This window comes from Argentina silus, assembly GCF_951799395.1.
Source record: "Argentina silus genome assembly, chromosome: 4".
NCBI classification, from domain to species: Eukaryota; Metazoa; Chordata; class Actinopteri; order Argentiniformes; family Argentinidae; genus Argentina; species Argentina silus.
The window spans coordinates 25,141,901-25,156,900 of record NC_139658.1 but is presented as its reverse complement, the minus strand read 5'-3'; the positions used below and the strand labels follow the sequence as shown (position 1 = coordinate 25,156,900).

At 46.0% G+C, this 15,000-nt stretch overlaps 1 protein-coding gene across 1 annotated transcript in view; it reads right to left on the bottom strand.

The window, feature by feature from the left end:
- The window catches only part of grm7 (glutamate metabotropic receptor 7), a 130,316-nt gene extending 120,882 nt beyond the window's left edge, over positions 1 to 9,434 (bottom strand). The window contains 1 exon segment of the mRNA XM_083669187.1: positions 9,090 to 9,434. Within this exon segment, the coding sequence (XP_083525313.1) occupies positions 9,090 to 9,416 (327 nt within the window). The 5' untranslated portion in view covers positions 9,417 to 9,434.
- Positions 9,435 to 15,000: the final 5,566 nt, after the last annotated feature.

The window sequence follows — 15,000 nt, the reverse complement described above, 5'->3', positions numbered from 1 at the left end:
CCAATCACGAGCCGGGACTCATTCCAGCGTCCTCAGACTGTGACTCAGGCAGACTCCATGTCAACACCATTGGTCACAGAGATTCACGCCGCACTGCCAGGAATAACAACACGAGCGTTCCCTGCAGAGGTGATTCTGAGTCGTCACCCTCTGGGTCACATGACTGGTCAGGCGGACGTGTGGAGGGGAAGAAGAGGGGGCAGGAGAGCTGCTCATGATGAGGTTAACGATTCAAACCACGGGAACGGAATGAGGCGTGGTATGAAACACGTATGTTTGACACCATTTCTACAGTAGATTCTGTTCCGTGCATTACAGCCCGTCCTCTGATGTCTAGGAAGCCAGTCAGAACAATACAGCAATGACAAAGGACTCACACACCTCTGTACGCTTCAAACAACCGACAACAGAAATAATCCTCCTCCTCCCCTCCTTCTCCTCCTCCTCTTCCTCCCCCACCTCCTCTTCCTCTCCTCCTCCTCCCCAAGTTTCACGCAGAATTCGTGGCTCACGACTCGCGTCGTCATGTGACTAAAATCATGCAAGTACGTCGCGCTTTCATGGGATTCTGCGAAGGTTCAAAGTCTGGCTTTTCCATTCCCGCTTCCTCTTCCTCTTCCTCTTCCTCTTCCTCTTCCTCTTCCACCTCCCTCTGCACGTTGGAATATAATAAGCAGGAATATCTCCAGCCATGCGCATGCAGGTGCTCCCTTTAGAACGCCTACTGTAGCGACCCAACAAGGAAATTAACGGTCTGTTCTTTATCTTCCATGAATACCAGCATAATTGTATTACTATACAGGAAGAGTCTGGGATAAGATAACCTTTCTCTCTCCTGGGCTGTGGCGTATTGTACAGTGGAGATTTACGGCTGTTATTCACCTTAATAACGAACACTGTGTCAAACAAGGCCAGGGTTAATTGATTTAACAAAGGCTCACCGTTCAGAGCATGCATCGCTGCATAAAGCCTAGTTTCAGGGAGTTCAGGAAGTGAAAATATGACTCATTGCCAGGATAATGTGTTGAGAATGTCAGTATTTTATACCGACCCTATAATCAAAGTACGGCAAAGCTTACCTAGGCTGGAAGAAGCACTGTATCAGAGCACATTCATCATAATGTCATACTAGACCTCAGCTAGAGAGTGTGTGTGCGTGTGTGCGTGTGTGTGTGTGTGTGTGTGTGCGTGCGTGCGAGACAGAGAGAGAGAAAGAGAGTGAGAGAGAGAGAGAGAAAGAGAGAGAGAGAGACAGAGAAATATGGTTGCATATACCATAAACTTTAACACTGTATACACTTAATCGATATTCAGAAAGATGGGTCATTAACTATAATACACATGTGAGTCATTCTTTAAGAGAGTTATATCATCCTCAACAAACATATGCCTCTGTTCATCTTTCCTGTCTCTCTAAGTGAATATCTATTTGGATGTAATTGTTGCTTTAGTTAGACAAGGACATATTAATTACTCTCTGATTTAAATATGGTGGATAATGAGACACCACCTCTAATGGCTGAGCCAGCACCCCACCAACACACACACACACACACACACACACACACACACACACACACACCCTCTCTCACCCGCTGCTCGGAACACAACACCTGCAGGATCATTAAAACAAGCTCATTTATCAGCCTGTGTTTGCAGCGAGGGGAGGCATTGGGTACTTTACATTAAGATGTCATACACTGCTTAGCCTTGGGGGTTTTCAGGTGTTCAATCAGTTCAACTGTGAGTTCCCTTCATAAACCACCCCTTCACAACCAACCCAGTGACAGGCAGGCGGGCAGGCTTGACCCGGTGGGAGGTCAGTCCTCAACACACAGGTCTAACAGCAGGGAAAGGCGGGGCTTTAGCAGGGAAAGGCTGGGCTTTAGCAGGGAAAGGCTGGGCTTTAGCAGGGAAAGGCTGGGCTTTAGCAGGGAAAGGCTGTGTCTAACAGCAGGGAAAGGCTGGGCTTTAGCAGGGAAAGGCTGGGCTTTAGCAGGGAAAGGCTGTGTCTAACAGCAGGGAAAGGCGGGGCTTTAGCAGGGAAAGACGGGGCTTTAGCAGGGAAAGGCTGGGTCTAACAGCAGGGAAAGGCGGGGCTTTAGCAGGGAAAGACGGGGCTTTAGCAGGGAAAGGCTGGGTCTAACAGCAGGGAAAGGCGGGGCTTTAGCAGAGAAAGACGGGGCTTTAGCAGGGAAAGGCTGGGTCTAACAGCAGGGAAAGGCGGGGCTTTAGCAGAGAAAGACGGGGCTTTAGCAGGGAAAGGCTGGGTCTAACAGCAGGGAAAGGCTGGGTCTAACAGCAGGGAAAGGCGGGGCTTCACGTCTAGGGATGATAAGACGGTCCTGATGGGGGAGGAAGACAGGCGACCTAGTGGTTAGTTAACTAGTGGTTAGTTAACTAGTGGTTAATTACCTAGTGGTTAGTTACCTAGTGGTAGGTTACTAGTGGTTAGTTAACTAGTGGTTAGTTAACTAGTGGTTAATTACCTAGTGGTTAGTTACCTAGTGGTTAGTTACCTAGTGGTTAGTTACCTAGTGGTTAGTTAACTAGTGGTTAGTTAACTATTGGTAGGTTACCCACTGTCCTACTAACAACACTTCCTACAGCATTTGGTTTCCCAAATATCAACCATGTCCAATCCTGCTTAGCTTGAGACCAAAGACAAACACAGGGCTACAGGTTAGCATAGCATACTGCTGCACTATACCATAGACAACACAGGGCTACAGGTTAGCATAGCATACTGCTGCACTATACCATAGACAACACAGGGCTACAGGTTAGCATAGCATACTGCTGCACTATACTATAGACAACACAGGGCTACAGGTTAGCATAGCATACTGGTACTATAGACAACACAGGGCTACAGGTTAGCATAGCATACTGCTGCACTATACTATAGACAACACAGGGCTACAGGTTAGCATAGCATACTGCTGCACTATACTATAGACAACACAGGGCTACAGGTTAGCATAGCATACTGCTGCACTATACCATAGACAACACAGGGCTACAGGTTAGCATAGCATACTGCTGCACTATACCATAGACAACACAGGGCTACAGGTTAGCATAGCATACTGCTGCACTATACCATAGACAACACAGGGCTACAGGTTAGCATAGCATACTGCTGCACTATACCATAGACAACATAGAGATGCAGCTTAGCATAGCTTACTGGCCCGCTAGACAGGAATACTACCGCAAGCAATCAATGCAAGATGAGAAATGCTCTCCTCTTCTTCTACTGAAACAGAAACAGGGGCGTGTTCTGGCTGTCTGAACCGAACCTCCTTCAAGCTGTCAGAAATCAAACAGTGTTTTTGTCACGTTATGGCGCTAGAAGACTCAGAGAAGCTTTTGAAGGCCGACGGCTGACTGAAATACGACGGCTGACTGAAATACATCAATGAGGAGAAAGCTCACGCAGGCATCTCTGCTGTACTTGTGAGAGGAGCACGGGTGCTTTTACTCTCCTACTGAACTCCAACTCTGCTCTGCTCTCCTCTGCTCTGCTCTGCTCTGCTCTGCTCTGCTCTGCTCTGCTCTCCTCTGCTCTGCTCTGCTCTGCTCTCCTCTGCTGTGCTCTGCTCTGCTCTGCTCTGCTCTGCTCTGCTCTGCTCTCCTCTGCTCTGCTCTGCTCTGCTCTGCTCTGCTCTGCTCTGCTCTGCTCTCCTCTCCTCTCCTCTCCTCTCCTCTGCTCTGCTCTGCTCTCCTCTGCTCTGCTCTGCTCTGCTCTGCTCTCCTCTGCTCTGCTCTGCTCTCCTCTGCTCTGCTCTGCTCTGCTCTGCTCTCCTCTCCTCTGCTCTGCTCTGCTCATGGATGTCTTGTACCGTCTACTGTTGTAATCAATGAGTGCAGCAATGATACTTCACACGAACATTCAAAGAGTAGTTGTAGTGTGTGTGTGTGTGTGTGTGTGTAACCATCGTACCGTACTGTACATGCATGTGCCCAGTTAGCAGGGTCAAAGGTTGCCTCTCAAAGGGTGCCTCATCCAGTCAATATTTGCAGTCACTCTTCCTGCCCCCCCCCCCCCCCCCCACCACCACGTCTCCACTCGACACACAACACTCTCACATCAGCTCTGTGCTTCAGCAGCTGTAAAATACATCCAGACACCATCAGGATCAAGTGGTACTTGGCCTGGTGTTGCTATATTTGAAGAAAGAGCTTGTCGGTCTATGCTGCTAAGGTAGGTTAGTTTACTGTTACTGGCTTCTTAGAAATCAGAGGATGAGCTCATTGTGATGCATGAACAGAATGAGATTCCGTTCCATGCATCACAATGAGCCGTCCCACCATTTCTGCCTCCACCAGCCTCCCTCTCCTTGTTTGGTCTAAATGTCGATTTTAGTCGTAATCAGGTCATGGTACTTAGTTAGTGAGTTACTGTACTGTTCTTTACTGCACTCAAAATTGATCTATAGCTATGAATATCATATCATAACACAACGAAGCCAGCTCCATATTCTTGTCTGGACAAAAAGCCTTTAGGCATATGCTCAATAATCTACTTTCCTCACAAGGTTTCATGACACGTCTTTTACCCCGATGGATCGTTCAAAGAGCATTATTTCATCTCGTTCTGAATTAATCAAGAGACAAATTAACAGGTTAGACTTGTGTGATGAATGTCAGTGGGGGAGGACGGATTCTGCGGGGAGCTGCAGCAACTATTGATTGGAGTGGGGGGGAATTGTTTCATTAATTACTGTACGTCATCATCATCACTGAGGCTTTCCGAAATGAGCAAAGTGATCTGCTCCGTTAATGATTGGCGTTTCTTCGCTGCGGGGCGTTCTCGTTATACTACACCAGCAACGGCAGAGAGGGACGAGGCGGATCCGGGGCCGTGCTTCGTGACGTTCACCAGAAGATCTTCAAACAAATGTCTCTGTTATTATTATTCTTGTCACATTAGCGGGGAAGGAGGAGCCAAAGTGGCGCGTTGGGAGACGCATTTGCATGCCCTCAGAACGGAGAGGCTCCGGGACTGAAGGCGTCGTACCGCCACGGTGACTCGATGATGTAACCTCCCCGCTGAGCGACTCAGAGACAAGACGAAACAAAAATTGTAAACGCGGAAACGGAGAGGTGAGACATGAGGAGGAGCATGGCAGTCATGGCGCCAGGTCCCGGGGGTAGTTCAGCTCATATCAGTCTGTGGCATAAACCTTTATCTTAATCCTCCTCCGTCCTGGCCCCCCAAAACATTTTTGAACTGAGGCCTGAAAGACAGAGAGAGAGAGAGTGAGAGAGAGAGAGGGAGAGAGAGAGAGAGAGAGACAGAGAGAGAGAGAGAGAGAGAGAGAGAGAGGGAGACAAAAAGAGAGAGAAACAGAGAGAGAGAGAGAGAGAGAGACAGAGAGAGAGAGAGAGAGGGAGACAGAGAGCGAGAGAGAGAGAGGGAGACAAAAAGAGAGAGAGAGAGAAACAGACAGAGAGAGAGAGAGAGAGGGAGAGAAGGGGGGGAGAAAGGAAGAGAGGAGATATTCTCCTACATGGCTGTTGTTCAATATTAACGCCACAGCTTCGGTTCATTTGAGCACCGAAGGGATGTTTATTCCCACATTTCCCTCCATATTCTCTCTCTCTCTCTCTCTCTCTCTCCCTATTCTCTCTCTCTCTCTCTCTATCTCCCTCTCTCCCTCTCTCTCTCTCTCTCTCTCTCTCCCTCCCTATTCTCTCTCCCTATTCTTTCTCTCTCTCTCTCTCCCTCCCTATTCTCTCTCTCTCTCTCTCTCTCTCTCTCTCTCTCCCTCTCTCTCCCTCTCTCTCGGTTTGATAAGAAGATTTCTTTATCTGCAAAGCAATAACAGTGCCTTCTCTATGCTTGTGCTCTGACGATGTTGACTGAAATAGAGAGAGAGAGAGGGAGAGAGAGAGAGGGAGGGAGAGAGAAAGAGAGGGAGAGAGAGGGAGAGAGAAAGAGAGGGAGAGAGAGGGAGAGAGAAAGAGAGAGAAAGAGAGGGAGAGAGAAAGAGAGAGAAAGAGAGGGAGAGAGAGGGAGAGAGAGTTTGTACAGTACACATACACAGGTATGTACAGGTGTGTATGATCAGCTGTCTGTGATTGAATCTCTGCTTTCCAGACTCCCAAAGACAGACGATGTCCAGCTAGTCTGTTGACTGAGCTCTCTGGAGACGGTGACAGAGACGGTGACAGATGCAGGGCAGAGGCAGGGAACCGCAGAGCCGACAAGGAGGTCATCAGAGTGGAACAGACCTCCAGGTCCATTTGACTTTCAATCAATCATTGGAGTCGGACAGCCGACAGTACAGCCATTACGTCAAGCAATATCTCAGCCCACTGCTAAACACCCAGATAAAGTCAAATGAAAAGAGGTTAGCGTACTGTCCACACATCAGAGTCAGAGATACACACACTGCATATAGGACAGTTGGAGTGAGGCACACTGCATTTTAAGTTATTTCCGCTGCGTAATTCCTCTGACATGTATTGACTCAGTCATTTGGCAGGATATCAGTCAATGATATTCCCATCCAAGACCTTGAAGGACATCTCACTCTGTCCTCTAGCTGTGCAAGTCCAACGCCAGGAGAAAACTGTTCCGATGCCACCACCACTTCCCCCTGTCTGCTAGGCCTACAGAAGACTCTGAAGTAAATGCAGTTTTCAATAAAAAAATAAATAATAAATCTTCTCTGTGTCCGGGATGAGGCTTACTCTCCATAACCGATGAATGTGTTGTCGTGCTCTGTGTCTCCTGAGGGCCTGCTAACTCTCCCACAGCAGGCCCCTAACGCTGCCCCCGGACGCTAAGGGGAGAGCAGCCTCACAACCCGCTGTGACAGGGTGAGAATCAGCACAAACACTCATAAACAAGGAAGGAAGAAAGTCGAAAAGTGCAGAGAAACCCCTGTGGACTCGGATTAACGGAACTGTAAGCTGCAGCTTTGTTAGTTGTAGTTGGTGGTAGACAGAGGGTTGGGGGGGGGGAGATAGGATAGGGTTGGGGAGGGAGAGAGGGGAGAGAGGGAGGAAGGGAGAGAGAGGGGGGGAGGGAGGAAGGGAGAGAGAGGGAGGTAGAGAGATAGGATAGGGTTAGGGAAAGAGGGAGGGAGGGAGGGAGGGAGGGAGAGAGAGGAAATGAGAGAGAGATAGGATAGGGTTAGGGAAGGAGATAGGGGGGAGGGGGAGGGGGGTACTGTATGTGTTGGGGGGGTCTGTAGCTGTGGGCCAGATTTAGTTGTTTTCAGTTTTGTTGTTGTTCTGTAGATGCGGTTAAAGTGGTTAATACGTCTCAGTCTGGAAGAGTCTCATACTTTGTGCTGCATGAACAAATGAAGCCATGAGCAACAGAGAAAAGGCCATACTGGATGGCTGAATACAGCAACAGAGAAAAGGCCATACTGGATGGCTGAATACAGCAACACAAGAAGAAAACTGTGTAGGGATATAATATGTGCACCTTTTTTCATTCCATAACAAGCTTTATAACACTGGTCATAGTGTCTATAACCAGCTTTATAACACTGTCTATAGTTTCTATAACCAGCTTTATAACACTGTCTATAGTGTCTATAACAAGCTTTATAACACTGTCTATAGTTTCTATAACAAGCTTTATAACACTGTCTATAGTTTCTATAACCAGCTTTATAACACTGTCTATAGTGTCTATAACAAGCTTTCTAACACTGTCTATAGTGTCTATAACAAGCTTTATAACACTGGCTATAGCAGTAGTGGAGGCTGGTTTGATACCAGTCCTGATTCCGTTCCATTCATTACAATGAGCCCGTCCTCCAATTTCTACCTCCACCAGCCTCCCCTGGGCCATAGAATGTCCAGAGCAAGCTTCATAACACTGGCCATAGTGTGCCTGGTGCATTTCTCATTTAAACACACTAGAGTAGGCCACCAACCAAAACGTCTGAACAAATATAATAATAATAATAATAATAATAATAATAATAATAATAATAATAATAATAATAATTATTATTATTATTATTATTATTATTATTATTATTATTATTATTATTATTATTATTATTATTATTATTATTATTATGGAAAGCATCCCATGACATTTCCACCTGCAAAGAGAGTTCTGATGGTGCTTGCGCCATGTTGATGGTATCCATGGGCTGTGTAAATGCTGTAAACAAAGATCAGGTGTGTGTGTGTGTGTGTGTGTGTGTGTGTGTGTGTGTGTGTGTGTGTGTGTGTGTGTGTGTGTGTGTGTGTGTGTGTGTGTGTGTGTGTGTGACCCAGGGAGCAGACATTAGCAGAAGAGTGACCTTCAGACAGCTGTGTATGGATGAGCTTTCTATCAGCCAAGGAATAATTACACTGAAATGTCTCTCCAAATATCCGTCATTGGTAAACCCCATACCCCTCATCACCGAAACACACTCACTCTCTCTCACACACGCACGCACGCACGCACGCGCACGCGCACGCGCGCACACACACACACACACACACACACACACACACACACACACACACACATACACTGACCATCATAGCTGAGGTAAAAGGAAATAGATCCATATGGAATGAATATTTAAAAACCCTGACCCGATTGAAAACTTTTTAATCCACCTCACTCACGACAAGAAATCCGCCCAGAACTCTCAGGTCATGACGTCGGGAGAAGGAAGGGATGGAATGTGATCGTGAATCAGAACGGGAGCGCGTGCGGAGCGGGACCGGGAGCACCACGCAGGGCTCGAGCAGACACTCACCACCTCTGCGGTGCGTTTCCCTTCTCATGAAATATGTATTCGATATCTACGTGGAGCAATCAACGTTTGAAATGGCTCAGGTAGCCGGGTCAATAAATTAAGGGGGGGGGATAGCGACTAGTACAGACACGAATCCATTTCAAATTGGATCTCATTTGATTATATTTTTGTGTGGAGAAGTCCGTAGACTTTGTAATATATGCCCCGTTAAGACAGCATCGAGATGCACTCCCGGTAGCAAGCCGGTGATTGTTGTACTGATGGTGGAATAATCAGACAGGCGGTATACCGTGTTCCGTACCCTCATTAGAACCACTCACGCTGTGTGTCTGACGGTATTCTGACGGTAGCTCTTACCTGAAACAGCCGTAATATATTCGCCACCATGATAGACACCGAACTCGCCGAGGCGCCCACCACTCCAACAACTTTTTCGGGCTTAACGAACACTGGCGGCTCGCCGTTCGTACACCTCACATCCGAGGTGTCTTTCTGGATGAGCGCCTGGACGAAGGTGAGGGACTGCTCCAGAGCGTATGTGTCCCTGGAGCAGGTGTCGAGTACCCGGGCACCCAGGGTGATATTGGGCAAGAGTTCCGCGTCGCTGTTGATCTGGTCCAAGGCGTACATCATCGCCTCCAGCCGGTGGATTCCGTTCTCCTTCTTGATGTCCCCACAGGGCATTCCCGGGAAGCCGCGGGCGTGGACTGGGAAGAGGCCGCCCAGGGTCAAATCTCCTTCGACGCGTATGGAATGCGGCGCGTAAATCTCCTGCGATACGGTCAGGTCGAAAAGCGCTTTTATCATCCATAACGCCCGCAGTGTGAAGCAGGGCTTCAGTTCTACCAGACTGTACCTCGCCATGGTCTCGCTCTCTCTCTCCTTCGGTTCAGGATAGACACCGAGCCAAGGCACTTCTCTTGTTGTTTTTTTTAGAATACTTTTATGAAGAAAATATGAGGCATTGTTAAAATAAAGTCCGTATGTGTTCTCATGTCAAGGGAAGAAGGAATAAGATCGCGGTGGAGAGAGAAAAACGCAGATTATTCCCAAAGTGCCGACCGTTTGACCATCAGGGACCGTTATTCCTCCGAAATTCCTGCCTCCAGAAGAGTCGCTTGTTGCTCGGACGCCTATTCCAAGATAACGGACTGTGAGTCGGTGTTCAGTAAAGAAGATCAACAGCCCGGTACCGTATGTGAAAACGTGCACTACTCATTACGCAGGATCCCGGTGAGCACGAGGACGTGTGCAGCGATATTCCACCGTTAAAAATATGATTCATCAAGCCCCCGCGACGCACTGATGTCATGCTTACCGGAATCACACCTGAGAAGTCATGAACACTTTAAAACAGAATAAAATCGATCGACACGAAATCTTCATTCCGAAAAAAAGAGCACATGAAAGTTGAAATGTTTAAAGTGAGTCCACCACACACACACACACACACACACAACCAGAGTGGCTTTATAACGGAACTGCGTTCGTGCTTAGATCCGGGGGGTCTGTGACATCCTCCGCGCGTAAACGAACTTCTCCGACTCCGAGGCAGCTCTCCGTTGCTCCAAATACCGTGTCTCCGGGAGAAACGTCATTCCCGTTCCGTGTCTGTCTCTATTTGGAGAATCGTTATTCCCGGTTCCGTGTCTGTCTCTACTTGGAAGGCGAGCAGCGAACGACGAACTATCCTCTTGCCCCCCTCCCCGCCCCACCCCCCGATGCTCAAATAGGAGCAGTGACGCCCTCTCTCACTCCACCCCGGACTCAGATATGCATTTGTCAAATGACTCAATGCTTAGAGAGCTTAGGCTATATTAGCATATAAAAAAAAATCTCATTTTGATTTTCACTGGTAGGTGAATCAACATGATAGTTGAAATATATATATGATATTTCAAATAGTATCTCTGGGAGAGCTAGCGGGTTTAGTGTACAAGTTAAGTCTGCAGCCTATTTGTCTACCCGACGCAAAAACTGTCTCTTCCTAATAAATGGTTAATACAAACTGACACGCATATGAACAAGATATACCACTCCACTGTTTCATTAGGTTCGGTTGTAAAGCTGATACGATTCCCCAGTAGATGTATCGACAGGTAATCAATAGGCACGTACCCTACATTGCTTGGCTGCTACAGTATGTCCTGTCGCACACACACTCACTCTCTCACACACACACACACACACACACACACACACACACACACACACACACACACACACACTCACACACACACATACAGATGCACACACACACACCCACACACAGATGCACACAGACGCACAGACACACACACACACACACACACATGCGTACACACACACATACGCACGCCCACTATGCATACAATCAATCTTCTTTCTGACCATCAAGCAGGATGGCTAGCCACATGCTAAAGGGTAGCATATCTGTCTCTCCTGAACTAACAAGTATTTCAGAACTCTTACAACAGGCTTTTTGATGCTCCAAACTGTTACATTTGTACCAAGTCGAATGAAATATTATCCAACATCACTTTGCTGCACTTTCATTATATTACAATAACCGACGCGGTCTCTGTACCGCTTATAGTTAATACATATCTGCTGCTACTAAGAATTCATTTACAGTCCTTACAATGCAGGGGCACATTTTGTTTATTAAAAGGTCAAAAGAGCTGGAGGAGACTGTAGTTTTTACCCAGTCGCTAATTGAAGGGATAACTTAAAAGAACATAAGAACAGTCGCCCCCTGATTAAATCTCTGTACTTGATTTGTGCCTGACATCTCGCCGAACATGAAATATAACCGTAATTAATCGTCAGAATTTAAATCAAGGTACTGTAAGCATCGCAGTTCTGTTGGCAAGCCGTGCTGCTTAATCATTTAATCAGTGGCTGCTACAGGGCCCTGATTGTTGGAGTCCAGCCACTAACCCCGGGAGTCTCATAGCTGTATATGGGATATATAATTGCAGATTCATTGATTTATTATTAGTATATTGTATTGTATTGTTGATTGTTTGATTGCTGTTTGCTGCATTGTTGAGGAGGAGCTAGCTTGCCCTGAGCATTTCATCGTCTGCGGCTGTATTCTATGTATATAATAAATAAACTTTGATTTGATTTGATTTCTGGTTTCTGGCCTTGCTTCCCAGCCTCACAGCAGAGGGTAAAACAGTGTTGTACAGCACCACCAGTGAGGCATTACTACTGGACAACAAACAGAACGGGATCTGTCTCAATCCTTGCTTTCTAGAGAGAGGAGACGTCCATCCTCTTTCTCCTGGGATTCTCTTTCTATTTTATGGAGAAGTTGGGGATGATGGAAGGAGACAGAGAGGGGGGGGGGCAGGAGAGGGGGGTGAAGGGATGGGTATAGGAGGGGTGCATGTGGCTCAGAGACGTCTGAATCACTCCAAGTCAGTCTGTTTAACTTCTCTAGACTACACACTTACAACCTACACACTACTAGACTACACACTTACAACCTACACACTACTAGGCTACACACTTACAACCTACACACTTCTAGGCTACACACTTACAACCTACACACTACTAGGCTACACACTTACAACCTACACACTACTAGGCTACACACTTACAACCTACACACTACTAGACTACACACTTACAACCTACACACTTCTAGACTACACACTTACAACCTTCACACTTCTAGACTACACACTTACAACCTACACAATTCTAGACTACACACTTACAACCTACACAATTCTAGACTACACACTTACAACCTACACACTTCTAGACTACACACTTCTAGACTACACACTTCTAGACTACACACTTCTAGACTACACACTACTAGACTACACACTTCCATCCTGCACACTCACAAGTGTAACTGTCTGCTTGGGCAGTTGATCTGTGAAAAATGTTCAGTATTTTAATAATATCCTCTCCACAGCAGCTAGTGTATATATACCGTTCAAGATAACGGCCCTAATGCACGTCCCCCGGGACCCATTTCCTCAGTTACGTATCCGTCCAAGGTCTTCCTTGTATCGACAGTTACAGTGTTGATGAATATTTCAGGGCTGTATCACTGTTAGAGACAAAGTGCATATGAACAACACACTGAATAATTCAGCCGAGGCATTGAAGAACACATGAAAGTGTAATGGTGGGAAAAGCCTCTGGGAAACGCTTCACGTCTCATCAGACGCCTCGCTATTGTTAAAACAACACGCTTTTAAAGTTACTTATTCATGACATGAGTCAGCGGCGGAGAGGACGGTGGTACGACAAGGAAGACGGAGCTGGTCAATTATTTCAGTGTTCCCAAAGATTTAGTGTGTCATGAACTCCGTTGACGCACCTTTTCCTGAGGTGAGTCGTATTCTGAGACCTCATATACCACAGTTTTTACACTGTCGTCAACCTTTCATCACGACTGGAGATGAATAAACCCTGATTTCTATTCACCTGTACATCCAAGCCTGCATTTAGACCCCTCCTTTCCTAATAGACGGCTGACATTTTAATAGAAGGTCAAGAAAACAATTACAGTATATCCAATTTCTGTGTCACAATTACGCCGCTAAATTCAACAGCGTCTAAAATAAGAAGTACACCAGGTGCCAATTAAATCTCGTCTCTTGTCTTTTGTTCATAATTAGAAACTAGATTACTTCGACTCGCCGGGCTGAATGAAAATCATCCTTTTAATCGACCTGTAACTTTCCCCAAGGGGATGCAAAGGTTGTCGTGGAGGCGGGAGGAGAGGACGCATGATTCATTTGACCTCCGACCTCGCTCCCTCTCGCTTTCTCCCCGGGGGAGAGGAACCAGCTCGAGTGAAACTGAAGTAAAACACACTTGGAGCTGCAGGTAAACCCCCGCAGGCAAACCCCCGCAGGTAAACCCCCGCAGGTAAAGTCAGCTAAACGCATGTACAGCCACTTGTTAGTTAATCTCTCATCTTAATCAATCACTTAGTGGTTCACCTACATCCCATTATCTACATGAACGTGCAGTTCAAGACAGGGCTGCAGGTAAATACTGCAGGTTTACTACACATTGTAGCAGCCTGAGGCTGCAAGAGGCAATATAAAACACATTTAGCTGCTTAATGAGTTCATTTTACATTAGTGCATTAGTTTATACCCTGTACTTGTGGAGGGCTCAGAGTACAACATATAATATATAGCTCTATGTATATATGTATAACATAGCTCAGAGTACAACATATAATATATAGCTCTATGTATATATGTATAATATATAGTACAACATATAATATATAGCTCTATGTATATATGTATAACATAGCTCAGAGTACAACATATAATATATAGCTCTATGTATATATGTATAACATAGCTCAGAGTACAACATATAATATATAGCTCTATGTATATATGTATAACATAGCTCAGAGTACAACATATAATATATAGCTCTATGTATATATATATAACATAGCTCAGAGTACAACATATAATATATAGCTCTATGTATATATGTATAACATAGCTCAGAGTACAACATATAATATATAGCTCTATGTATATATGTATAACATAGCTCAGAGTACAACATATAATATATAGCTCTATGTATATATGTATAACATATAGGTCAGAGTACAACATATAATATATAGCTCTATGTATATATGTATAACATATAGGTCAGAGTACAACAGTAGGAATGTCGTATAGTTGTGGAACGTCTAGACACACAAGTCTCTATTTTAGCCAGAACAAAACAGACGCACGGACGCATGGACGCATGTCCAAACGGAGGTGTATTCATGTCGGTGGGAACAGGTGAAATGACCACAGTACCTGTGGGAACAGGTGAAATGACCACAGTACCTGTGGGAACAGGTGAAGTGACCACAGTACCTGTGGGAACAGGTGAAATGACCACAGTACCTGTGGGAACAGGTGAAATGACCACAGTACCTGTGGGAACAGGTGAAATGACCACAGTACCTGTGGGAACAGGTGAAATGACCACAGTACCTGTGCTCAGGTGGGTGGAGTAGAGGTAAATAGAGGCGTGTTCATGATAATGAGCAGGTCAGGTGCTGTCAGGTGACCTGAAAAATTCTGGCCTTGAAAATCGGACTCATATTTCAGACACGCCCCCTAGCGCCCCCTAGCGCTCCCGCCAGCGTCCGGGTTTACGATAAGACAAGTTTTACACCATTAAAATAAACCCCAACGTATAGAGTAGCAGAATGTATCGTCTATACATATACTGTACAGCACCATGCATAAGTAATGGGACAGTGTTTAAGTAATGGGACAGT